Source organism: Phyllopteryx taeniolatus, chromosome 22 (assembly GCF_024500385.1).
Source record: "Phyllopteryx taeniolatus isolate TA_2022b chromosome 22, UOR_Ptae_1.2, whole genome shotgun sequence".
NCBI lineage: Eukaryota > Metazoa > Chordata > Actinopteri > Syngnathiformes > Syngnathidae > Phyllopteryx > Phyllopteryx taeniolatus.
The window spans coordinates 7,202,129-7,230,078 of NC_084523.1; the positions used below are offsets into that span (position 1 = coordinate 7,202,129).

A 27,950-nucleotide genomic window follows, 5' to 3' on the forward strand; every position below is an offset into this window, starting at 1 on the left:
TCCTTGCTCCTTTTACCTTCCGACCCTGTGACGCCATCCTGGTCCAAATCCGGCTAATCTTCATCGATCATTCATACCTCTTAAACTCCTATCAGAGCCCAAAAGCTAGCTGTGACTGAGATAAGCCATGTTCCATTTATCTAATGAAAACCAGGGCCTATATTTCTTCTGTCGTCATGATGGCCCCTCGTGAGAGGTTGCAAGGAAGCACTACTCGAGGGTGAGAAATGGAAACTAGGACTGAAAGATCCACTTAATCCAAGAGCATTCGACCTCTGACCGCTACCCACTTTGCGTTTCAAGCAAATGAACACTGTGTTTTTAGTTTGGCATTAATTAATGTTTGTCCTGTGTGTGCCAAGACATCACATTATACTCTGGATAATGGACTTCATGTGATTACCGGACCATCACTCAAGCCTTCTATCGGGACTGTCGTTTTTTTGAATGAATGCAAAGGTGTCATCACCTGCCAAGTCTTCCCTCGCATTCAATCACACGGCGAAGCCATTCATCACACCAGGCCCGCTCGCCTCCTAAAAAAAAAGTTTCTTCAAATCCAACCCCACACACACAAGCGAAATAATGACCAATCCCCAGCGCCATTATTCTCTTATCAAAGCCCATAAGTCATTCTACCCCACCCAGTGTCATGACTGATATAAATATTGTCTGGCGGCAGGTTGGGATGCCGCATACAAATGAGAAATGGGCGTCGCAACAGTTTTTCCTTTACAAAGTTGGCTACTGAAAGTTTAGCAATGCATTGCAGGGATTTGCTTTAAAGCGTCACAATTTCCCATTTTTAATATATGGCCGTGCTGGCGCCGGTTGGTCAGCGGGGAATCATGCCTGACAGCTCAGCCTCTGGCACTGCAGCCCGTTGCCGGTCCTCTCATATCTTCATCATCTCCTTGCACTCCTTTCCGCTCATCACAACAGCAAAAATCTTCACACGGGGTTCCCACTGGCCTTGGAATTTTGTACCTTTAGGATTCAAAGTGTCTGAAATTATAACAGTTTCTCAACACAAGAAAGTAGTTTGCTTTTTAGATGGAGTTAGTCCAATATAACCAGGAGAAGGTCTTCTGACTAACACGGCAATTGTAATCCCACTGTCCCACCTTGTAATCACAAGCATACCCCCAAACTGCAGACTACGAGTTTTCCCTTACTATGTGGTCCAGCCAATCAACCAGCACGTCTGTAAAGAGGATCCTGTGCCTTTTGCTTCGTTTAGTGCCCGAAAGAGCCAAACGTTGCAGCGGGACAACTCCTGGCTGCTTCACGATAACAACACTCCTGAGCATCTGACAGTTCTTCGCCAAGAAGAACATCGCCGTGCTGGTGCAACATCCAAACTCACCCAACTTGTTGTTTCCTCTTTCCCAAGCTCCAATTGGAATGGCAGTGATGATGGAACTGCTGAGGATCCCGAAAGAATCCTTACACGAGTGCATGAAGGCGTGACAGAGTGTGTCAAAACAGACTCCAGGAGAAAAACTAATCTGAAATATATCTTTTGTCACATCGGTCCTGGAACCATTCTGTTACACCTTGTACAGTTGTTGCAGTCATTTGGAACAAGGCATGCCAAGTAACCTAGGGTGATCTTGCACGTGCGGCTTCACCTGCTCACATGTTGTGGTAAATATTGAAGGGACATAAATCATTTTCATTGTTCTTGGTGGCTCCCATGCAGCTCCTGACCATCGACGACGACTTCTGCGGCCTGGACATGAACGCGCCGCTTGGCGTGTCGGAGATGGTGCACGGCAGGGCTCTCTTCTCCGACGCCAACGACAAGATGACCTCGGTCGTGGCCTATGTCTACAAGAACCACTCGCTGGTCTTTGTGGGGACCAAGAGCGGGCGCGTGAAGAAGGTAAGCGGAGTCACCTCTCTGAAATGCCATGTAAGGTTCTAAGGGAGTGCGGCGCGTACGGCAGGAAGGATAGTTGTAGTAAGGTGGATTGACTTTCAGGCAAAGTCGCTGAGTCGGCTGTATTTGCTGCAGCGAGAGATGCGTGCGTGTGCATGCGTGTGAGGAATTTGAGTGTGTTGTGAGGAAGCGGAGGTGTGATCAAGAGAGCCCCTAAGGGGGGATTTGATTCCTGCAGCCAAACCTATCTGGTGTCTCTCTACATCCTCCACGTCCATTTCGCACACACCCACACACATATGCTTCCTGTGCATCCTCTGCATCACAAGTCTACTTTTTCTCCACTTTGGACTTAAATCCAGGCCCCCCTTGGGGGGCACAAATGGAAGCGTGCGTCAGCATGTTGCAAAAGTTGCTAGACCGCACACATCAGCACGTTGCAGAGCTGATTGGACTTCTTATCTGTTTCTTCAGGCACATTCAAGTTCAAATAGTTTTTTTGACATTGTGTGGTATCAATAAAAGTTTGCTGCCTGTGTAAGTGAGCAAGGGGCTTGGCTGTCTTTGAAGCAAACTGGGTGCTTTTTGTACCACATAGCATGTGAGGACATCTCGACGCATTCTGTACGACAACATGATTTGTTAAGCGAAACATCACCGGGCTAAGCCAGGTTTGAGCGTGTCGTGGCTTGTGCCTTCGGTGTCCCCCGCATGCCCCCTCGGCCCTTCTCCGGGCTAATGGGATGACGCAATGCCGCTGGGTGTGATCGGCGGGCGCTAGCTTGTGGACCTCTTTTTCCCTCTTATTGTAATGCCGTGGCTGTGACTAACTCTGGGCCAGTGAGCCTCACAGGTCTGGAGAAAACCGCCTTACAAGCAGGGCAAGGTTGAGCTGGAGGACAGACACTGCTTTCTTGAAGATGAAGAGTTACAGGGGCAAGAAATGAACCAGAGAAATATGACTGGGCGCTGCCAACACACACAAGCCAACAGTGATTTTGACACTGTTTGTTATGCTTGATTACCGGCCCCTTCCTGTGTTTGTTTTGCTGCCTTTATTGCGCACGGGGGCCCGAGTGGCTCGGGTGGCTCTTCCTCGCAATAACCATCACGCTGCAGAGCAACTATGTAATCATATTTTATACCTGCTGCTCATGTATGATAATGAGCAAAAAAAAATGGTGTCTGCGGGTAATAAAAGCGCTGGCGGTTGTGAATGTTGTCTTTGCTTGAGAATGCTTACCAACATATACAGTATGCCTACAAATATGCTTTTCCATGAGACTCACTGGCCACTAGGTTTTGTTTCTAAGGCACTAGTTGTTAATTTCATGTGAAATTCGGTTATTTGGCCGTTGTTCTCTTCAGCTTGTGCCCATATGGGAGACATGTGGAACAGAAGGTGATCAATATCCCGCCATCACAAGTGCACACACACGCACACACAGCCCCATTAGAAGCCAATACTCCCCTCCCATGCACGCTGGGCTCCTCCCCGGTCATTAAAGTGTATACCATTAGATGACATCACGAGCAATAAAAGACAACAGCACAACAACAAAAGGTCCGAGCCTGGGTTCACCTCTTTTATCAGTGACTTTATAAGCCCCCTCCTGACTAATGGAGGTTGATTTATATACACTCGCCCACCTCAACTTGCTCTATCTAGAAGCCTCCCCCCCACACCCCTATCACCTTCACTCAGTGTTTTTTTTTTTTTTTTTTTGCTTTTAACTGTTATTTATAGTGCTGTGAGGGACACATTCGTCTGAATAAAAATGAGTGTTACGGTAAAAGAGAGTGGGTGCACCTTAATGCACCACTGTTTGGGGCCAGCTCGCTTTTATGACATCATGAATTTAAGAGGGGCGGGAAGTGTTAGCGAATGAAATTTTGTGTGCTCATGAAATGTTTCTATTTGACGGGTTAGAATAATATTTTGTTTGGCCTGCAGACTTGACTACATCTTCCGAGCATTACCGTAATTGATGGCTTAATTAAGGAGACATCATTCGCAAATGTGAGCTATAGCGAGACGGGCTTCTGGCCTATCCTTGTTTAATGTAGCGCTAAGAGTCAAAGGCAAACATCAAGCTCATCGTGCAGATAAGGGCTAATGTTGTCTTACGTCAACCAGATCCAAACCTCTTCGCCTGATTGCCAATATCAACCGGCATCTGTTGTCTCATCCGTGTCGGGGTGTTAATGGCGAATCAGTCTGCTTACAAAAAGAATGCTTTACAGTTAAATAGCACTAATAAATAAACACAAGGCTTTGCCAAGGTTGGATCGATGCGGGCTGGCGATTGTCGAATTGCCCTACTGGATTCATTCCATTGTAGATTTTATGATCACCTTCATGCAAAAAATGTGTCATTGCAGGAATGAATCACTTTTCCAAGTAACTTTTTAGAAATAAGACTCACTTCGGATTTGCCGTTTAGTTGACTGTCGGAGAGGAAGAGGTGGCAGAAAATTCCGGGAAAGCTCCGTCCCTGAATTGAAAGTGGGGGTCTCGGGAGCTGGAGTAGTACTTTGAAGAAGTGAGTGCAACATTTCCTCGCTTTTTTTTTCTTTTTTTTTTTTCTTGCTTTCATGGTCAACCAACTTTAAATTGGTTCACTCTTGAAAAGGAGGCACTTGAGCCAAACTCATTCCGATGCCCGCATACAAAGGGGAGCCTCAAATATCGTCTCACCTGAATCTTTCCCCGCGTCTCCTGATAGAAACTATAAACTATCCGACATACTCAAACCTTTGCTCCGCTTTGAATTTCCCACCCGTCTTGCTCGGTCTGTGTATGGCTGATTGGAGTTGCCGTGACAGTTCTTTGATGGCCATATGGCGTCCGTCGGCTTCACACTGAGATGGAGATGAAAGGCTCCCTTGTTGGGGGTGAGGTTTAAAGCCAGCGCTCACAGGTCAGTGGTCAAGGGGAAATCCTATCCCCCCCATGCAGGCATCGGTTTAGCGTACGGTCATTTGCTCATGCCGCACACTAGCACGGATGGAGACCAGAGCAGAGACCGAGGGCCACCTGCAGAGGTGCTAATGCAGCTCCACTCTGCCTCTCCTGATGGGGGGGGGGAGGCATTGGCGCTCGACACAATGAGCAGCTGACCTTGAACTTGACAAACGAACGCAGCACGGCATGCTAAAGATGTCGGGTTGAAGAAGCTGCAAAAAGCCTGTTCATGCAAAAGCAAAGTCCAAATCTTCCTCCTTCTCTTCTATGCAGATCATTTGTCAGTATTTGGTTGAACGCCGAGAGCCGAGCGTCGGGTTGTGACAGTTCAGTCCCTTCTTAACAAGGCTGCCTTTTTCCACTCTGTCCCAATCAGACTGACGAGAAGCAAAGGAGAGCGTGCAATGACGCATGATGAATGTGAAAGAGGAAGTAAAAACGCAGACATAGAGAGAAAGAGTGGGAATTTCAAGCTTTCCAGTGTTCATGTCCGTCATATCAGGTGATGACAAGAGTGCCAAAGGGGTCAATCCTGACACGGGATGGTTAATGTTTGCTGTTGCGGAGGGAAAGGTCAACATCTTCCCTCATCTTCCTGTCAATTTCCCACTTTGGCACTCTGCAACGCGGTCCCCACTCACGCCCGAGTCGTTTGTTTTTTTTTGTTCTCCCGCTGCCCTCCTCATCACAAACATGCCATTTATCCGCCATTTCATTATTCCGCTCACTGGATTCACAATGTCCTGTCACTCCTGTTTGCTTTGGAACACTTAGCATCCTCACCCAAATAACAGCATTTTTAGAATGGACTCTATTGTACGATGTTACCTTGTGGATGACAAATGTGTGTTCAACTACTGTAATCCAAGTAACCTCTGACATTTTGTACTTTTCTACTCATAGTGCAAAAAAAAACCAAAAAAACACATTTGGCCTATTGTGTGTCTTATTTATCTGAACCTTGAGTCTGTCAATAACGTTGCTATTCTATTCCATCCCTCCAAAGCCAAAACTAATTACAGTGCAATCTTTTGTGTGAGGAGATCCTTGAAAGTCGTTGGACTTTGCAGCCATATTGGAAAGTGTTGCCATTTTGCATGAATATACCTGATTAAAAACTCGATTGTTTGTCCCAAAAAGAAGTTAAAAGTGTGCCATTACTCGTTCCTGAGCCTGTTGCAAAACAAGCGCAGTTAATGGATGCCCGGTTCTGCTCTCTGGCACCACCTCTGGCAAGCTCGTTGATGGGCACTGGGAGCACCAGAGCTCTTCCTTGAGATGCTTATTGCTCTGGACTGCTCCCTTATGTTGCGTAGGTTGATTGCGTCCTTGTTTTGTTTATGCGTTTGTAGGTTTTTGGGGGGGATTTTTTTGCGCTCGTCTCCGTGCGATGGGTCGGTTAGCTCCAGATGCAGATTTTTGAAACGGGCCAAACCGTGGCGGGGTCAGTGGAGCAGAGGATTAACTGCTTAGAGCTAATGATGAAATATGCCGGAGGATGTGTCGGCATTGTGCTTTGAAATCCAACCCCCCTGCCCTTGTTACGCTATCAGAACACGCTGATGGCGTGGCACCGCAACCCGACCGAGCGGCGTGTGATTCCGGCCCGTGTCCAAACTGCTGCTGCATGCAGCTAGCACCGCGAGAATGCTAATGTTCCCGGGCTGTTAAGTATTCCTCGGCGGTGCTTAGCAGTTGACTTCCCACTACGTGTGTGTGCGGCCGTGTGTGTTGCTGCTCCCTTACCAGCTAATGCAGCAGCGTGTTGCCATGGTAGCAGGCGGCTACCACGAGAATACGTTGGAATGTATACAAGGCATTAGCTCGGAGGTGACAAGCACACATTTCGCAGCACACAGTTGTGCTGTGTTTGACCTGACGAAGCTGACTGTTGCATTTTAATGCTCACTTTTACAGATATGCCCTGACTTGGGAGTTCTGTGGTCAATGTCGTCACGCAATTTACTCAGTTTTCCCAGTTAAAATGAATTGAAATGCCGTTAATCCTTTCCACACGTGTTTTTAATCAAGAAAAACAGCACTGTATTGACTTTAACTTCAAAGTGAATGTAAAGAAACTGTTTTTTTAAAGTGCAATTACTGTAGGTTGGATTATTCGTGTGCCGATGTGTGCCTTTAAGGGGTGCGAGAGAAATGCATAATGGAGGAAAACCAAACGGAGTAATGCGTATCGCTTGTAGGCTCACGTTGAGGGGGAGAAAGACACGGAAGATGGCGGGCCTAATACGTGGAGACATGGAAACCAAAGTTGGGTGCATGTAGGAAGCAAGCAGCCACCCGGGAGTGATGGAAAAACATCTTGTAGATCACGGGATGTACACACCATGCTGGAGTTTTCCATTTGGGCCACGCAGCGAGAGACACGGGAACATGTCGCGAGATGTTAGCAGGCCAGGCATGATTTAAAGGCACCACCGTAGAAAATTTGCATACGCCGACCTGCGGGGTGTGAAGGACATATCGCTTCGTCCTACACTAACAATTAGCAGTTTAGCGCATATGCATGCCTGACTCAGCAGATGCGAAGTGTGTTGTAAAAATAGCCGGTCAGCTTCTGTGTGTCATTTAGGTGTGTATTTATAGCAAGGCTTTTCCCCCTCCTCGCCGGCGCTGCTTCATATTTGATAAGCTTTCCAGGGCGCGCACGCACTCGCGTCAGCTTGATACAGTGGCGATTCCGCCGCTATGAATCATGGTCAATGTAGTCATTTGCCTGCCTTTAACTTCAATCCAAAAATCTAACTTAGTATTCTGACCAGAAGCCGGGCGAAATGTGTTTTATTCCCCGAATGGGAAGCGGGAGGCAGCCTAGAGAGGCGAGCAAGAATAATGGGTCCAGCGGTGGAGACAGCCTGATGGGACTGAGGGCGAGTGCGCTGGGGAAAAAGGAAAAAAGATTCTGATGTTCATTTTTGTGCAGCTATTAAGGCAAGTACCCGCGTCTCGCGGTGGCGAGACATTTGGAGAGGCCATTCCCGCCATCCCGTGCGTGCGTGGAGGCTGAAGGGCCAGAACAGGCAGAGAGACACTGAAGAGCGAAAATGAGTCACTTTTCATCTGAGGCCTTTTTTTCCTTTCCTGACGGTTTGAACTGCAGTTGACTCGCTGAGCGTTGAAGGCTCAGGGTTAAGGAAAGGACGAGGCGAGGTCTGACACGTCACCAACTCTTTGATCCGACATGATATCTTACAATATTGCCATTGGCTGCCTTTTGTACTCAAAACTACATGACATCCTTGAGCTTTTTTTTTCTATCATTGCCTCAACATACATGCTACTCTCTGTAGAGGAACATCACAGCGTCTCTAATAGCAACTCAAAGGCTGGCACGCAACAGTGTGTCGGATCATTTATCAAAACATCCAAGTAGCTCATTTTTTCATATTTTGCATGAATTTCTAAGCACATCATGGCGGCAGATTCAATACATGTTAGGATCTCTACTCCCTCCCTATCCTGGAAGTCATCTAATCACACAGTGAGGAGCGACACAATGCTCGAATCCGCGTCTGTGACACCCTCCAAGAGCTTGTTTGAGTTCTTACCCTCCATCTCCCCTATTAAGCCCACTTGAAAAGCCCTGCGTCTCATCAGCCAGTTAATTAGCCACGCTATTAACAGCCCTCAGCCATAGCCTGTTATTTTCAAGGCAGCAAGCGGAGAGAGAATTCTGCACAACTTTCTCTCGCCTGCACACGTCGGCTGCCGGATCACCGAGTATGTCGACACTGAACGTGTATGCATGTTTTCTGCACGGCAACACTTCCATAATAGTGACGTTGACTTCACCCATTTCCTTTCCGATTTGATACTGACCAGCTGGAATCTGAACACAACTACTACTACGTCGTGTGTTTTCCTCGAACCGTGATGGATCACCACAGTTTCCAATCTTCCTTTGCTGCCAGGAGCTCTGATGCTTTGAATCCAGTATCCTGCCTGTGTCTGTCACTGTAGGTCAAGGCGGGCCTACCAGGTCTCCTTCAGTGATACTGATCCGATTTCCATACTTGTGCTGAGCTTGTGCTTTTGTTGTGTTACCTCGACAGCATCACACATCACAAAGTGCATCGAGGCTGTTTGGAGCTGAAATAGCTCCACACAGGACTCTGTTAACGTTCTCCGATGATGCCGTAGTACGAACTAAGACTGACTGAGCACGTACCTTAGCTGAAGAAAAAGTAGTTCCCACCACCAACCACGTATCATTCAGACAACATAACAGCTCATTTCCACTGTGGTCCTGTTAATAATATGGTTTACATTACTGCTCGAATGAGTCAAGTATCAAAAGGATTGATATTTCATAAAGTAGGGCTCAAAAGTATTTTGATATTTCATAAAGATCTGGTATCTGAGATATTGGTATTTCATTATCGATCCGCACATCACTACAGTGTTCCATACGTGTTTTGGGATCTGTGTTCAAACAGTTAGCTTCCATAGTGGCTACAGCAAAGGCATGAACAAGCCTCATGTGACCCGTATTTAATTAACCATACCCAAAGGTCATTTCCTTTTTGTTGTTGATTAAACGCTATATAAAATGTTTACGGTAGGAGCACCTCAAGAAAATTAACAATTTATGGTTTTTGTATTATGACTATGGCGTAGGAGTGCTGAATAATTGCACAGGGACAGTTAGTTTGTGCTCCGCCGGTGGAAAAAATCAATAGAAGGTCTGGCAGCTAATCACACGGGTTCTTTGCGTTGCCCACCGAAATGAATGGCTGGCTAGCCATAACCTTCCTGGGCCCATGCTGTAATTTTCCGTCGGTGCCTGGCATAGCGGAGTTTAGGCATTAAGTCAAGAAAAGCATTTACCAACTTTGTGGGAGGACTAAATAGGGAGCAGCGTTGTTTTATTGGGTACTAACAGGTGAGCCATTACTTTTGTCCATATTAGTAGCAATCAAGCATCATTTTCTTTCATAGTCCCATTGGGCCCTTGCACTACTCTTTTTAATGTTACAAAAACCTTCTGGTGAAAAATAACCTGAAGCTCCTAAGCGAAGGCAACAATTGACGTTGTGGTTGATCCATTTTTCTGCCTTTTAAATTGGTGTCAGTGCATTACTCACAGGCACTGTGTGTGCAGCTATATAGAGGACACACCACTGCAGGTGAGCCCCCCTCCCCCGACCCAACTCCCTCCGTGGCGCCGACCAATCATTGCTCGCAGCAGGTCTCTTGGGGCGACCGGTGCCCTCGCTCACCTTTCTTTTTTCCATCCTCCACTGCTCCCATCTTCCTTCCTCTCACTTTGCAGCCTCGCAACTGGGTCATTCCTTCTCTCCCTGCAGTCAAAGGCAGGTACGATGGCTTGGACTACAGTTTAAGGCTATAAACGCAATTGATATGAAACTTAGATTGCTCAAATTCACCATTCATCTCCAGCATATTAACGATCAATTAATCCACACTCACCAACCATAGATTGCATGCATGTGTCGCTATTCACTACAGTCAGGATGGCAGCAAAGCGGAAGGCGTAAAGTAATAACGTTGTGTACCTGCAACATCTCCCAGAACCTCTTTATATGTTTGCTTTGCTTTATTTATCCGCTCTTATTGCACTGCGTCACTTACACATAATCTCGTCGTAACACATACACAAACACGCTGCGTGGTGCGAGGGAGGTGATGTTGCAATTCAGATTCCTTGACTGAGCGAATGCGAGCGTAAACATCCGCCAGTCCTACTCTGAGACTCTGTAACAAAGACACAGGTGATGAATAGAGACTGTTTTTTTTTTCACCTTGGTTGAGTTTGGTTCTCCAGCACCGTTGCACGCAATAAACGGAGCAAGGCATTTATCTGTGTCTTTGAGTGTTTTCTCCATCACACGTCCCTGCCTCAATCCACTAAAAAGTGAGCAACGTTGACATTTTTAATCCCTCTTCTTCACGTCCTTGATTCTTGACACACGGGCACCCTGGGAAATTGGACTTCCAAGGATACTCTGATGTGCAATCCCCCCCACATGCCTTCCCTCCACACCAATCCCCTTTACCCTCCTCAGTCTGCTTTCTGTGTTGACAAAATCTCAACACAGCATCTTGTCTCTTCCCTCTAGAGATGGAGGCCTAATTTTTGCTCTCACGTGTGATCAAATGCCACCCTTTCATGAAAGTTTAGCATCATTGAGAAAAAGAGTTTGCCTTCCGATATGGAAGCTATTAAAACCTACCAGGGGAAAATAGCACTTTTGCATGGTTTCCTCTGTGTTTGGCTAACAAAACTGGGGCGGAAGCCAGGCGGGAACGTGACTGCAGACATTCCATCTGGTTTGCCATCTCTTGGGTGGACTGACACTGTTTATTCTCAGCGATAACTGGCAGACCAAACCACTGTCCTCTTCACCCTTCTGCTACCTTGACTATGACCTGGCCCTTGCCCATGGTCGTGTCCACAGCTTGTAGCTGCATTACAGCAGCACTTCGAATGAGATTCAATAGAAGTACTGTATCATGTGCATTGGAAGAATGCACATGTCTCGGTTCAATTCAGTCTGGTGTTGAACAACAATAGCCTACACTTTAGTTTTGACTGGGATTCCCTGGCGTCTGAACGCACTACAAATGCAAGGGCGCGTTGGCAGGCACCGCGGCTACCACAACGTGGGCTGCAGACTTGGCGGCCAAAGACACGGCAGCGTAGACAGCGCTCTGAAATAGAAGCTTCGGCTTCACCTCTCTATCTCAGCTTGACAGCGAAACACGGGACTCCGGCTCGAGCTTGTTTTTCCCTCTTTCAGAATTCTTTGCGTTGACTGATCTGTTTGTCACGCTCTTTAATTGGAAAAGTCTCTCCCTGCGACCTCATATGGCTTCGAGCTCTTTTCTTAATACCTTGTCTGAGATCAGCGGGTCGGCTTGCAGCTGCTGGATAAGCCATCCGTTTGTGATTCGTATATAGGGCCAACATGTCTACCAGTGTTCGAATAGTAAGCTTGTGGTAACAATTGGGGTGCACTGTAGTTTTTGTGGGGTGGAGGGATGCCGGTTTGGGGGGAAATGAGGCAGGGTGATGTGGAACGTGAACAAATGAGCAAGAGAAAGCGAGGCTCTACTCTCATCTGTTCAGAAACGATTATGTGTCTGCTTCATTTGTCTCCAAGGAGTGCCACAAATATGCCAGACCCCCCCTAGAGCTCTCTATCTCTATTGTAGCACTGCTAGTTTGGTTTGAAGCTTTAGTATAATCCTGCAGTTTAGATACGTTACCTTCTTCTTCCTTTCTGGAAGAGGAAGATTGAGAAATGAGACATGTTTCCATCAATATGCTTGCACCCTGACGACCGCCCACCGAAGCTTCTTCATGTTAAATGGCCTCTAATTTTCTGTATCGGGGGATTATACATAATTGATTTATGGATGAGGAGTGAAATTACTTAGCATTCCAGGGAGAAAAGGGACATATTGTCACCAGGCCAGAGTCTGTTCGGGAACTGTTCGGGAGCTAATGGAGGAGCTGTGCTTTAGGCCATCTTTACAATTACAGCTAGAAAATGCAAACAAATGCTACATTTAAAGCAGATTGTTGTCACTGTCATCCAAGAGTCTAGACCCTGAGGCAATTTAAAGGTTCAAAAAAAGCATTGTCGGCAAGCTTTATAGTACACCATACACACTACATAGCGTCAGTTTACATACATACACCGTGTTATGAACACTCTTTTCATCGTGTTTACTATGAAAGTAACATCTCATCTCTGACAGAAGCTTGGCAAGAAACTAATCCCAAAAACCTGATCCCAAACGGAACACTGGTGTCTTATTTTGTTAGCAAACAGTAATAAAAACTCTGTCTACATCACGTAAGATCCATTTCACAGCAGTTTTTCCCCTCCCTCACTTAATAAAAGCCTCAGTTGGTGAGAGTGGAGGCATTTCTCCTCTCTGGTTTCTTCCCCTGCGATAGCATATCTCGACCCTCTGCTGTTGCTAGGCTGCATTGCTAGGCAACTAATATCTACTATTATGGGATTCGGGCTTGCTCAACAGGGAAGTTTAGCGCTGACAATCTGGCCTTCTGTTTTTACGACGTGCGCTGTCATGTTGTGCACGATTTCCAGTCCCACTGAAGGGCTGTCAATAACAGCTGCAACTTCGCGAAATGAAGTCATAGTATTTGCCAGTAGTTTGCAGCAAGGTCAGTTTGGCATAGATGAGATGTGACATGGCAAAAATTGCGGCTCTTCTCATTCTCATATCTACAAGGACATCCTGTAACTTCCAAAGAGAACAAAATAAAGCAGCTATCGTTTTGTCCAGAGTCTAGCAGATTACATACAAACTCACAATCTCAATAGACGATAGAAAACCCTTTTTTTTTTTTTTTTTTTTTTTTTAAATCTATCGCCCAACAGTAGATTATTCGCGATCAAAGGATCTGCATTCAGCGCTCAGAAACAGTCAAATATGTTTTTATTCCAGCACGTACGGAGGCTATTTAGGGTCAAGGTGAAGTGCCGGTTGAGAGCTGGCTATTTATACGACAACGACCTACCTCTCGATGTTCACACAATGGGATGCGTGCACAAACAAACAATCGTCCTCTACGCCTGCTATCGATCGCTTCCCTCATTCTCGGCCCCTTCAAAGGTGACTCTCCGACCTTCCCGGTGCCCTCCGTTAAAAGTATTGCAGTTGAATCTAATCTGTCACACTTGACAGGACTCTCGTAAAGAAGCACGTCACTCGAGTGGCCAAGCTGCACATCGTTTGGATACGCAAGGCAAGGCAAATTTGCATGCCAATTGGAGTGTGAATGGGCATGATGGTATGAAAAGTTTGTCATGTCCTCGCCAGGGCAAGAGAGGCCTATTTTCTTGAATTATGAATCAGATTAATTGCGTGACATGGGCATCTGTTGGTTTTACAATGACGGTTTAAAAGAAAAACCATTGACTTCAAAAATAGAAGCAGTTTTGTGGAAATACAATAAATTTAGTGGAGGTCAATGATTCTTCTGTACACAAGATTAAGACTTAAGACCATTTTTTGTTTGTTTTTTTTTTTGCATGGATTGGAAAGTAGAAATGAGTTTCTGTAAGCCATCAATCAAAGTGTGGATTGTATCATGCGACTATGGCCGTGTTTGTTGGTTTTCACGCAGGGTTTTACTTGATTCACGTCTAGTAAAGCTTTTACACAAAATGAGCTCCCATAAAGACAATGGAAGTGTGTATGTAAGTGCACATGTGTGTGTGTTGTTATGGTATCTGTCCAGGTGATTAATGGTCCAATGGGCTGAGTAGAGGAGAGTGTCCATAAAACACCTGAAATGTCCTTACCCTCCTCCTCGCTTATTCTCCATCCTTTCATCTTTACTGTTTCTCATCACTCGCAATCCTCCATTGGCTTGTGTTTTGTCTGTACTCACTCATGTCATCCATCTCTTCTCGCCTCTCTCTCACTCTCTCTGCTGCTTCTGGCTCCAAAAAAACAAACAAACCTCCAAACAAATGAGAGCAATATCATTTTACAGGACAGCGACTTCAAAGTTTGTTTCCCAAAATGAAGTAAGGCAAAAAGTCCCCGAGGGGGCAAAGTGAGGATGGACGCGTTTGAGAGGGTAAAGGGAGACTAGTGGGCGAAATGCATGCAAGACTGAGCAAGTATGCTTTATTATTTGAATAAATACATTGTTTGTACGTGATTCTTTTTTTCTGTTTTAGTTCATGAAAGGCCAAGGGTGTATATATCGGTATGTTTTACAAATATTTGACTCTGATCAGATTCCATGAAATGAATTTCTTCAGGCTTCTGATTGGCAAAACAGGTTTTACATTTGACAGACTTCAAAAGCTTCAAAACACTTTTGTGTTGCGTCTTATTTTGCATTGTCTTGCTGAACCTGTTCCACCAGAAACCTTCAACACCAGCAGCCATGATTCTTTACCCCAATTTGTGCCAGTGCCAGTTAGCATCCTCCCGCCAACAACGCCCCCCCCCCCCCCCCCCCCCCACCCTCGCCAAACCAGCTGAGATGAAAAGGCCCAGACCACGCGATGGCTAAACTTTGATCAATCTGCAACAAGTGTAAATGGGATCATTAATAGGGATTTAACAGAGGGGGTCTGCTGTCCGCGATGAGACGTCCGCAAACAGAGCACCGACGGCGCCTTTAATTGGGATGTAATCTGGAACGTGTCGTTTGTCTGGAGTGGCTGGATGGAGGATTACCGTTTAGAAAAAAGAGAGAAGCTAATGTATGAGATAAGTGCACATTGATGAGAACTAAAAAAGGAACTCATGAGCTTCACGAACACTCACTGTATATCCTCAGCATCGCATTATGCCACTAAAAACTCCGTAAAGACCCGGCTCAGATTACAACCATCAGATATGGTCAAACAGGCCTCAATCCAATTGGAATCCACAAATCAGTTTGTCTCCCTCCCTAAACTCCTTACAAATGTATTGGCCGGACCCGATTACATCGCTTTTAGACGCCGCAAAAGCCGCCGTGGGGGAAGGCTTTTGGGCCGCGAGCCTCTTAGGGAGGTCGACCATCGAAACGAACAAGCCCGAAGAGACAAACTGCGTCAAATGTTCTTCTCTTTTCGTGTAATCAAGTTTCCCGAAACCTTCTCCTTGCCTTTGTTGTCGTGCACGTATTCCTCCGATGCAGCCAAATGCAGTCATCCGTCGCTTGAGCCGTAACAAATTGATCCTGAATGGAAAATATTGAAAAGGCACGAGCAAGTGCAGCGACTCTTGTGTTCTTTAACAACATTATTCATGTGCCTTTGTGTTGGGATCAATTATGTTGAGCGTCTGTTTATGCAGCCCAGGTGGCATTGTGTCCGTCCATTGTGCTGCTTTTTAAATGCTTCTGACCTCAGCCGTCTACTTCGACTCTTGACCCTCAGTCCCGGCAATTATTGCTGATGCAGAAGTCCGCGCAGCTGTCACTACTTGTTTAATTTGATTCATTTTTAGCATCATCTTTGATTGCTTTTTTTTTTTTTTTTTTTTTTTTTTCTCCATACCTTTTGGCTCGCCTTCTTCCCAAAGTGAGCGGAGGCTGACAGTTGGCGTCCCTCCCTCCCTCTCTCCTCATCCTCTTTCCTTCCCTTCTCCCATCTCTGTGTTCAATTATTCATGCTGAGCTCTACCACGCACACATACACACGCGCACTGTTGTGTAAATGCATGTGCCATGTGTTGGCAGTGATATTTCGGGGGGCTTTGTTTCGGGGGACGGGTTACTGGCAGCGGTGGCACTGAAACTGAAGGGACTGCTATGGGAGATGAAGGCAAAGGGACTTGTGTGTTGCCTCGCATCTTTTACCAGCTGCATTTTTTTCCAGTTTTAGTCGGGGTCAACAAACTAAAAACTATAAAGGGTGCCTTTATAACAGATCATTTTACTGTACTTAGAATTCGTTAATGTGCAATTTGATCCCTGGCAGAGCTGCTATAGTGCCACAGTGACTCTTTGGTCATTAATCTTGTCTCCTGGACATGTTGTGTTTTGAATGGTCAGACAGTCGTTGGCGAAAATCTTGGGGTGCCTGAAGGGAAGTGAGGCTTCAGGCCAATTTGGGCTATGCTGGTGACCGTGCAGTTTTATGAGACGAGATTAATGGCACGTGGTGGGTTAGTGAGAATGAGGCAGCAGGAGTACAATGTTTGATGAGCATCTACGCAACCAATGAGGCCATTCATCTTCTAGAATTACGCCCACATGGGACAACCACTGGACATGTATCTGAGGTGACCATGACCAGACTCTTTGGGTGTGCGAGGTTTGTCCCCTGGACCAAAGGCGTTTTGCTTGATTTCTACTGAGGGTATGATGAGGAACGATTGAGTGTGAAATGGATGTGAGTCATCCCATCGACGAGGGAACAGAGAGGGAGGCAAGTCACCATGGACACGGCCGCTGACTCCGCGCCGATGCCCCGGCTATTGATCCCATTAAAACTCCACCTCCCTGCTTGTGTTTTGTCTCCTTCCCTGTGCTTCACTTTCCTGTCGGAGTGCATTAATCTTAATGAGATCAACAACAAGGCCCCGCGTCTTCCCTTCAGCCGCTATCTCGCCGCTTGCCTCTCTGCAGGTCAGTCTTTCACTTCCAGCAGCTGTTTTTTTCCCACCCTTTTAATGCTTGGCCGCGTGCGACAAGCCATAAATGGAAAGTGTTATGCAAATAATGATAACCTGATGAATATAAACGTATCAAACCACCACCTCATCAGGATGCTGCTGTTGATTTTTATTTTTTTTGTGTTTTGTTAATTGGCATCTCCGCACAGAGCGCCACAGGCCGTCAGCTAACGGATTTCGATGTGCGCGATGGCGACTCGACACTGAGACGGCTCACAATTATCCCCGCGGAATCCTCGTTTAAAGTCATTAAAGAGATTTCTGTGGGAAGTGTGCCCAGCAGCCTCCTTTTTGTGGCGACTTGATGAGTGGTTGATTTAACTCCCTGCAAACAGCACCTCGTGTTTATTCCCAATTAGCATGATGCATGCAGACCATAACAAACGCACATACCTGCTTTGGAACACTACCTTGCTTGAACATCGTCAAGCTTTAAGGCAGAAATGTTTTTTTAATCAAATTAGTTGTTATTTGATGATTTGTTTTAGCCACGTTTTAACCACTTTTTGGCACCCTAGCTCAGAGTACCATTTACAGTGGTGAGCACATCCTGCAATATGTTGATTTGGTCGCCGGAACAAAATGTATGCATTTTCTTTTCAAATCAAGCTTCTCTCCTCTCCACGGTGGCTTCCAATAAATCCAGATGATTCCCAGTGTCATCATATGCCACATTTGACTTGCAAATAGCCTCCTTGAGCTTTCCAAGAAGATGAGATGAATACCCGGTCTACACACACACACACACACACACACACAGAGGGGCTGATGTTTCATGTTTGTCTGGTACGTCTTCGTGGCTTTTCTTCGCCCAACTTCCAGCGCTCAATATCCCGTGGCCCTGCAGGAGGCAGCACGCCTTAGCGACCTATTTTGTCCCCTGTCAGCACGAGCAAGGTAAACATCCTCTCGGATTATCTCTTTCATTCTTTACCTCATCCTCTTTTTTAATTTTTTGTATGGTCGGCCTCCTCATCGTCACCTCTTTCGCACTTACTCCATCTTGACTCCCTCGCCACCCCACTGCCGTCTGAGAGATGAAAGCCTCCCTACAGCTCCTTTCACCCCTGCTGAAGAAACCCAAATGAGCTAGCTTATATGATAAATTACCCGCCTCGGTTTTTCAGACAGACACACACGTGTACATGCAGGCCTGCTCACACACACGCAATAGATCACATCACCAGAAGATGAAATCAGCTGAGATTGTTTCTGAGGCCGGCGACTTGCGCGATGTAAATATATGCGCGAGCGTGTCGTAAGCGGCACGGCCACATGTGGCCCAGAGGCACGGCGGGCCTGCCGGGGACATCCGGGTCCTGGCATCGGGGGGTACGAGGTGCCTAGCGTCGGCTCCCGCGGGCAGGGGGAAGTCGGGGTTACTGGGCTCGGCGCCGCGGTGCCCTTCGGTCGCGCTCCGCAGGTGGTCCGCGAGGGGAGGGCACGCGGCTTTTGTGAAAAGCGTAATCCCGACAGCTGTTGTTCTGCTAAACCCCTCCCCCTTCCTGCCCGGCCGGATGCACCAGAGACTCCTTATTACAGACCGGCGTATCTCTTACATACAGTCTTCCACAGCAAACTCATTTGCATCGGCAGAGCGTGTTAAGTCGGAAGTGTGACTCGTGCTCCGGTAATCAGCATAATGAGGGAATGAGCTGCTAATGCAACAAAATGTTTAGATTTAATCCAAAATGTTTGCTCTATTCCCTGCGGTGCATAAATTAATCTCAAGGATGCCTGAGTTCAGCAAAACATTTTTAAACTTGATTTTTAATGGAAAAAAATAACAAGGTAAGGCGTTACTTTCCCAATGATAACAGCTTTTTAAATCTTTTTGTTGTTGACATAAGATAAAATCGGCACAGATTGCTACAGGTGCACAAATCAGAATTAGTTAGTTAAAGAATCTTCTCAAGGTGTAAAAAGTGCTCGTATTTACAATTTCCTGTAAATAATTAAAAGCATACATTTTTAATTACCGCTCCATTTAGCTATTACATTTTTATTTTTTATTTTTTATATTTTATTATTATTTTTTTTTTAATCATTCAATAAGATGTTGTTTGTATGGCGTTTAGTGCAACTCTAAGATGCTGGAAAATCCTGATGTCTTCAAAGTGCTCAAATTTGACCTTGGGTGAACCCTGCTTGTTTAGTAAGTGACACTATTGCAGCAGCTGCTATTGAACACACAAAGCGGCGAACGTCTTTAATGTGGCGTCAGGATGAATCGAGTCGGAGGTGAAAGGTTCGAGTGCAGCTGTACACCGGCACCTGCGTTATGCACACAAACTCACCCGCTCCCTACCTACTGATTGCGCTGCCCCAACCCGCCCACCCTGCCTTTCTCCAGGGACTCTCCTAGTGTGGGACGTGTGGGTATCCTGCTCTAATTACACCCCTGACACCCATCAGCCACCCCTCACTCTGTCTTTGCGAAAGATACTGTAGTTTCATCAAACATCCTCGACCCCACCCCAGGCCTCTGCCCCCCTCGGGTGCCATGTGGAGGAAAGGGGGCTTTGTCCCCCCCCCCGTCTAGACCCTTGCTGCCGTGAGCCAACGGGACTTTTGACTCGGTCCCTCTTGGGTTGCGGGCGCATTTCTCCCCTTAAAAGTGGCACACACCCACACACAGAGCGCCTTATGTTCGCTGTGTCGTAGCCTAACTCTTAGTTGGCGTCGTAATTAATGAGGAATTAAAGCGAAAGTGGAATGACTGGCACCCGATCGCTGACGGAATACTAAGTAGTTCAGCTTTAAGCGTGGTTTTGGTGCGTCCAAACACACACACGCACACACCAATGAAAAACACATTGGAGTGGACCTAATATTTTGCATTGCCCGCCCACATCCAGCTATGCCGCCCTGTGTGGCCACACTGAAGCAAACTATCTCTGTTGGGAAAATTCCCGCATAGCTTTGGGATTAATAAAACAAATTTAAAAAAATCACAGTATGTGCAGTACATCCTCATATTGTGTGGAATTTGTACAACAATTAATCACAATTATCACGGAAGGAGTCGGTTCTGCTCTGCAGCTGGCGTTGTGCAACAATCCTGCTTTGGTCCTCATTATTCCGGGACTTTCTGTTCAATGGAGTGTGTTGCAATTCTCTGCTTTGTGTGTCCCGCAGTGAAACGGACTTGGCCCGCCTGCAAAGTGAGCTGTGCAAACACCAAAGCATATTGTTTTGTTTGGGAACTCCCATTATATTCTAAAACTCCCAAGTGGATGTTGTGGTGAGGAATGGGTCACAATACATGTGTGTGCGTGTGTGCGCGCGCGTGCGTGTGCTTGCATGCATGCGTCTGTGTGCGCGAAGGTCATCGGGTCTCCATCGGCGAGCGCTTTATTTGTTCCACTCATCAATACGGGTGCACCGATACCACTTTTTTCAGACCGAGTACTTAGACTTCAGTACGTTTACCGATACTCGAAAATGTCATGATGTCTTGCAGTTTTGCAGAAAATTTGTTTCATTTCAATAAAATCTTGTTAAAAGACTTTTATTGAACATCACTCAAATATAACACTACTTTTATGCACCGACATATATTGAACATGAACCAAATTCTCTTTATTTTGTCGTATATGACGGATCAGATGCGTTTTTACAAGTTCAAGTAAATACAGCATTGACTGGTATTGCTGCATACCTAATTGTCAACAACTGATTTTGTGGCTTTCAGTGTGTAGTCACAGCACACACTTTACAACAAAGAAATGTATTTTCTTCGACTCTAGTTGATCAATATGTTAAGTATAGTTTAAAAGTGTCACTTTTCAAGCGGCATGTAGGCAGCTTGTTACTCTGTCTGTGTGTGTAATTGCAGCCCCTGGCTCTTGTTCTCTTTGCAGGCCGTCTAATGAGCCTTCTGCACACACTCGCAGTTTGATTGGTGCACCATGCCAGCATACTGTATATCTTTCTCTTCAGCCTAATGAGCAGGCAACGCTGCACAAGCTCGCAGTATAACAATCGTATCATCTGTGTTTTTTTGCGAAAACAGTCGCTAAACTCTCAGCGGCGCCACGACAAGACAAATTTGCACACTTGAAAAGACACTGAGGTCATGGGCGGCCATTAGATAAGAAAACATCCCTACACACTGATGAAAAACATTTTTTATTTTTTTTAAAGGCCCTGTGTGCATTGCACAACTGATCAGTCCAATCACATCTTGCCGACATTTGTTGAGCATGCGAAATGAATTTTCCAAAACATGTGGTGTTCATGTTCCCTCTGTACCCCCCGGCATTTTAGGTGACACGATAGAGGAAAGTCAAGCGGCTGAAAAGGCCTCATGTTTTAAATGATCAGCTTTTTATCTTTTCATTATTGCTGCAATACACATAATGTGTAGGTCAGATTACGCCTGTGTGTGTGTGTGTGTGTGTGTTTTAAGTTAGTTTCACCAAAGCCTGTTGCTAATGGCCAAACAATTATTGCAGCTATGTTGCAGTAAATCATTCATATCGTGTTTCATCTCTGCTGTCTGGCCGTCGTGTTGCAAAGAAAAACAACGAGCGAGCAACAGCATCCTTTTTTCTTTTCCCCAAATTATTTATCAACCATAATGAATTGGAATTTAGGGCAATAACATTCATAAAACAAGTCATGTTGTGTTTCTTGATATTTTGGGTCCAAGTGTGTTCGGGTCACACTGCAGTTTTAAAAAAAAAAAAAAAATTTCCCGTGGAGGAAAAAAAAAAAAAACACTTGAATACTCTGAACACCGCAAACCGTTCCCATAATAACAAATATGTTTTGAATTCAGTTTGTTTGTTCGATAACGTGTGTATTTACAGGGACCCGTCTAATGGGAGGAAGGGTACGGTAACCATAGCAACCGCCTCACTTTATTTGGCACCCAAATAAACACATGCACAAACGGACGCGTCCACGCTTCATGGAGCGTGTCACTCACTTTGACCTGTGGAGTTTTGGCACCAGATGTCTCCCAACTGGCACTCGTGGAGACATATGTTGTGTCTCTGTTTGTGTGCGCGCGTGTGTAACTTGGCTGTCTCGGCAAGCCTCGGTGTGTGTTTGCGTTCGCCTTATTGCCTTTTGTCTTTTCATTTCCACTCTGTACTCCCACTACTTCCGTCCCTCCTATTTCACACTCGTCTTGCCCATCGATCAAGACTTTCTCCAAATATACGTAGTGCCGCTCCAAAAACACAACCCGGTCCGTTTGGATCGGATATTATCCAAAAAAAACAGCAGGAACTGTGATGTGTTTCCTTCCTGGAATGTACATGTTTCAGCTCCTTTCACAGATGCTCAATAGGGTTTGGGTCGGGGCTTAATCTGGGATTTTAGTGTGTTGTGAAGTCTTAGTCCTATTCAGACCAAGCTTTCTGACACTAAGCCGCACATTTCCTCTCCCCCGCTTCTCGCCCAAAGTCAGCTGGGCTACATTCCAGCTTACCTGCAACGCAAATGAAGACAAGCGGTAGAAATAATAAAGAATAGATGGCTTTGTAGTCATGAGATTTCATTGTTCAGATTCAGGACATACAGTGCCAGTGGTAGGAAAGCAGCCCCAGTTCGTAACCGAGCCTCCTCCTTGTTTCACAGGACTGCAGGTTCTGATTAAAGTTATGCCAGTGACCGTTGTACTTGTTTATCTTTCTTTCATCCATCCTGCATTTGTGCTTATGTTTATGAACTCGAACAAAACAAATTATTCCTCTCATGATGCACTTGTTCATTATTTATGAGGTCATTTATTCTTCAGCGTGCGTGAAGATGTTCCCTTATTTTGTTGCCTTGAATAATTCAGCTTCTTGCTGCGATGATGACGAGCAACACGTCATGAGCACATGAGACCATATTCCCCTCTGCCAGCCAGAGGGAATCTCTTTCCGTTGTTTATGTCATGTTTGCGGGTGCCATGATGAATCACAGACCTGGCTGATCACGTGCGCCACCTTTTCTTTTTTTTTTTCCGTAAACACCCACTCGTAGATGATGGAGGCCGAGGATGAGAATGCGTCTTTATTGCGAGGTTCGCTCATAGCCACCCGCGCTAATACTTTGCGGCTAACCCTCATCAGAGCGACGGCGTGACGCATCATCATGTGTAGGAGGTGATATTGGCCTTTTATCCTCCCTCCGTCTCGCCTCCTTCTCCCCAGTGAGCTCTCATTTTATTCTCGCCTTCCAACGCAGACTCCCCCTTATCCAGCATCCGTCAACATTACTACCTCTCGCTGGCTCCTTTTGACTGTCCTAATTCACGGCTGTGACAGGGAGAAAATTCAATCAAGTCTATTAAAGTGACCCGAGCTGATACACAGTCCGATAATTGTGAAAAACCCTGCACTAATGCCAATAAACACATCTTAAGTACGACATAAATGCAGCTTGTATTCTGATAAGATGCGTACATTCGAGGCATGGTTGCACTTAAAAGCCGGCGTAGTGTAGCGCCATTAATAATGTAACACATAACACTAATGATAAGCACACGGACCTCATTTATCATTGATAAGGGGAAAGACTTTGGAATTTCAAATGCAAGTTAGACAAATTATCAAAGGGATTGAGGGCACACAAAGATTTGCGAACAATTTGTGTTGCAATCTTTGTAATCTGTCTTAAAACAGACTTCCCGAAAGTCATTTAATAGTTTAAAGTGGACAAAGTTGTGTCTTGCCAGCGTACTCAACCACCAGTTTTAGTTTAATGAGTCCATAGATATTGTGATAGTTGAGGAGGCGCACTCTTAAAATCCCCTTCAACGTATATAGACTGTTCTTTATATTAGATTTATTAGGGAATGCACTTGCCGGGCTATAAAAGTATCATGAGATGCATTCAAATTCACATTACAGTTCTCATAACAGCGCCAGTCGTCCTTTTACTAGCGTCCCCTCCTTGCTTCAGTGTCCTGTTGTTGTTGGAAATTACGCCTAATGAGTCACCTTTCACCTGACGTGCACGCGGACAGGAAACTGAACTTTTGACATGAAAAGCATCACAAGGTCGGGGAGTAAAAAGGTGCTGATGGTGCATAAATGCAATCATGACTTTGAGTCTTCTGGAAAGTCTACACAAGATTTTGGAGCATTTCAGGGGGGGATTTTGGCCTTGTTCGGCAAGTTCCGAACTCATTTTCCGTATCCTTGCTACCTGCCAACAATTCCCACGTGTGTGTCCTCTCACCCCTTGCCATCTTTTTTCATGAAACAAATGACAATATGTCGTTCATTTCCTCGTTTTCACCTTTCAAAGATCAGATCGGGCTGACTATTTTCATCACACCAACAAGGGGTGCTGCTTTCCTAAGTGTGTGGCGTTATTAAAACATGAATGGATTAAGTAACCTTGAGATGCCGGCTCCCTCCCACTTTTTGCTGTTGCCGTGGCGACCTCATGATGAGGACTTTTTCCCCGACCTGCACGGAGATGACCCAGCATCTTGTGCATAGTGGGAGCGATAAGATTACGTGTGTGTGTGTGCACACAACATGACTGGTCGTGTGCAGCCTGACAGATAACAGCGATTGGGTGTGCAATATGGCGCGATAACAACACACCCGCACGGATATGCATGTGCATCGCAATTTAAATCATCATGTGTGTGGTTGCCTTGCAAGAGTGCCACTAGTGCGTTGTGCATTCAGACTGACATATTGCTAGCTGCCACATGCGGGGAGGAGTCGTGCTCTGTATTCCGTCTGTGTGTATGTGTGAAAGGGAGTGAGGATTTGGTTAGCCCTTTAAGTTTGAGCAGAGGATAGAAGTTCCCCCACATCAGACTCATCCAGGAGTATCTTCATCAACTTCTTTTTCAAGTCAAGTTTTGCAGTGGCAGTAAAACAGGCCAAAATCCAGATGTCATGGGGTAGGACTTGTTGCAGTGTAGAAATGAGCCTTACATAGAGATTCAAACATTTCTACACAGGTAGACAGACACTCGTTTGTGTCCTGAAAGTTCCCCCAAAGCATAGAATTGTCCCAAAGGAAGGTTGAGATGGAACAACAGCAACTAACCGAATAAAGGGAATCCTCACGTGGGGGTCATGTGATCTGGAGCTAGGCAGTCCTGCTTACTCTCTCAACCCCAGGGAGCCTCTCTCTCGCTGTGCTGGGAAAAATAACAACAACAACGAGGGAAACATTTGGACGTGACGGAAGCAGCCTTCTCTCCCTTCATGCCTTCATTTTCTTCATGCCAACCTCTCTTCCGGAATACGCCGGTGACGTGTTCATTCTGGCCGAGAGCTCCATTCATATCCTGCACTGCCTTCTGCACCTCCTTTCCTGAGTTCTATCACCATCTCCTCCTCCTCCTCCTCCTCCTCCTCCTCCTGCTCGTACGCCTGCCAAGCTCCCGCTCCCCGCTACGTTGCCACCCGGGCAGCGCTGCCAACAATTAGAACATATTACTGCCAATTGTGCCACCTGCGGCCCCCCAAAAGGCAAGGGGGGGAAAAAAGAAGGGGGAGGATGCGGCGCGGTGCCAGTGGACATGGCGTATCGTGAGCGCAGCGCCGAGCTGGATTCCGCCACAAAAGCACGGTGTTTAATTACCAATCAGCAGAGGTTTAATCAGGCGGCTGAATGCAGTGGGAAGACACATTGCAAGTGTCTGCGTGAGGCTGGTGGGCGGGTATGTCGGTATTTTTGCTGTCAGTGTGTGACAGTGAAGGGAGAATGAGCGCAGGCTTAGTCAATCGGAGGAGGGTCCGCCATTGTTTTAGAAACCAACTCGGCGGCCACGGCGAGGGAGACACACGTCCACACCTGCCACGCGGCCAAAGGAGTTGGCTGAGATGTGTGTGAATTGGATGCGATGCAGTGAAAGAAGAAAAAAAGACAGGAAAAGAAGGTGTCTGTGAGGAGATTTAGCCCCAAGCCAAAACCAATTCACAAGCACTCCGCACTGGAGAGGGGTCTTAGACCACCCCCACTCCTCAATCCCATCCTGCCGCCACCCAACCTGACAGGCCTGAGTCGTCCACAATTTCGTAGTGCTCCAACTTGCAGACCCGCTAGCATGCGTCAAGGTTGCATTAAAGCTGCACTGTTTTGCAGATGAGAATGTAATCCTCCATTGTGTTTTTAAATGGCTTAACCTTAGTGCTTAGTGAAGGCGGCGAACTCTGCACTCTCCGCACATTCAATGAATATATTCACATTTATAGCACACTGCGGAGTTGCTATGATTATTATTAGTGTTTTAAGTTCGGGTTGACTTTATGTGCCAAAGGTTTGAGGGCAGTCCTGGATCCTCTCAACACCCATGACATGCCCGTCCTTAGCACCATTACACAAATCTTTTTAGGTCGTCTTTTTAATGATTCTTGCCATCCTTTAACTAGCTTTACACTCACGCTACTCCCTCCCTGCATTCCTCTCTTTCTCTCTCGTTCTCTCTCCAGAGTCCTGCTAGGTAATTGCTCAGGGCTTCAGAGAAAAGGCAGGATGGGAAAGAAAAATAGGCAGAGGTTGTCAGAGAGCATGTATGTACCAGAAGTGGAGCAGGCGTGAGGGCAGGAAGAAATGAGGATGATTGCAGCCTTATAATATGTTGCTGGATGTGTGTTTTTGAGGGTGTGCCAGGAATATCCCAAAGAGTGCGCATGGAAGTCACGGCGGGATTGCTGATCTGCTCAAAAGGTGTGCTGTTACAGAGGTGCTTTGAGCTCGTAAAACACTCCCACGGTTCTTGAGTACGCGCGCTGCCTGTTAGCAACACACGTCCTGGCGTCTATATTTGGGCGACGCGTACCCCCGCGTGTGCTTTTATTGGGCTTTCATCTGTGAAGAGTGTCGGGTTTATTCGCTACGTGCAAACAGGCCAGCGACGAAGTCATGAAGGAAGATAACTTTTTGATGAACTGGGAGGTGCCCCATCCCCAACTCCACTAAAAAAGATGAAGATTTTTCTTCAGTCTCTCTGAACGGCCCAGTACCAAATGGCCCGCAGCCAGGTAACGTTCCAGACCGGTGTTGGGGGACCACTATTTTGACGCTGAAGCAAGAAACCACCATCCATCGCCGTGCCCAAGCACAGTTATGTGTTTCCTCAAGGACACAATGTGACTGATATACATGCACAATCAATATTAATTCTCTTATCTGTGGGTCGAGCGGCGTCCCATTGTCCATTTTCAGTCATGTCACCTGCTCCGGCCCGATTGCGAGTCCGTCATGGCAGATTAGCTCGTCGGCAGCCAGCAGGAAGATAGGGAAGGAATCGGCGCTTATCTGTTGTGCGGCAAAGCGCAGGACGGTGTCGACACAAATAGGATGTTTTGGATTTCATTGTAAAGTTGGCATGTAAATGTGTCAACACAAAAATGATGGGTATGCTTTGGGTGAACCAAAACGTCCTTTCACAAGAAGACTGCATGCCTTAGGAAAAGACAATCGGGAAGCATCCCACTGAAGCCCAGCTGCTGTCGCCCATTAACCTAATGAACTAGCACCCATCTCTGTAAACGAGCGCCCGAAGCTTTCAGAGCATCTGGGAGCGCTAATGTAGCATCTCCGAACTTTCCCCAAGATGCCGTATTGTTTGGGCCAATCAATGGGCCTAAAACGCCATGAGTGCATCTGGTAACCATAAAGGCACTTAAAACGAAGAATGGATGGCTGTAATAGTTGCTAAGCATCGTTGTTCATAATGGAAGGAGGAGGACGAGGTGATTAGAGGAATGACGACAGAAACAAAAACAAAGTAGAAGTAGTTTGGAGGACAACTCCTACAACTCCTCTCCATGTCTTCATTGCCTTCTCTCGGTCGTCCTGTCTGCGCCAATTCCCGCATTCTCTCGCATTAATGATGAATGTGGCAGTAAGCACGGGTCCTCTCCTCCGTCAACTCTGTCTGTCCTCCCACTCTTCATCCACTCGCTCTCCCCATTCGTTGTTCCGCTTTTACTGTCAAACAGTGATTTGTGTCAGCCATGCTCTGATACCGAGACCCAGTTTCCACTC

At 46.3% G+C, this 27,950-nt stretch overlaps 1 protein-coding gene across 3 annotated transcripts in view; it reads left to right on the top strand.

Annotated features, from left to right (window-relative positions):
- Positions 1-27,950, top strand: part of plxna4 (plexin A4) — a 123,542-nt gene that overhangs the window by 25,459 nt on the left and 70,133 nt on the right. For 2 of the 3 annotated variants that reach the window (XM_061761598.1, XM_061761600.1), the window contains one exon: positions 1,703-1,885. The exons of the other annotated variant lie outside the window; for it this stretch is intronic. In XM_061761598.1, coding sequence (XP_061617582.1) covers positions 1,703-1,885 — 183 coding nt within the window. The remainder of the gene's footprint in view (positions 1-1,702; positions 1,886-27,950) is intronic. 3 annotated transcript variants of the gene reach the window in all.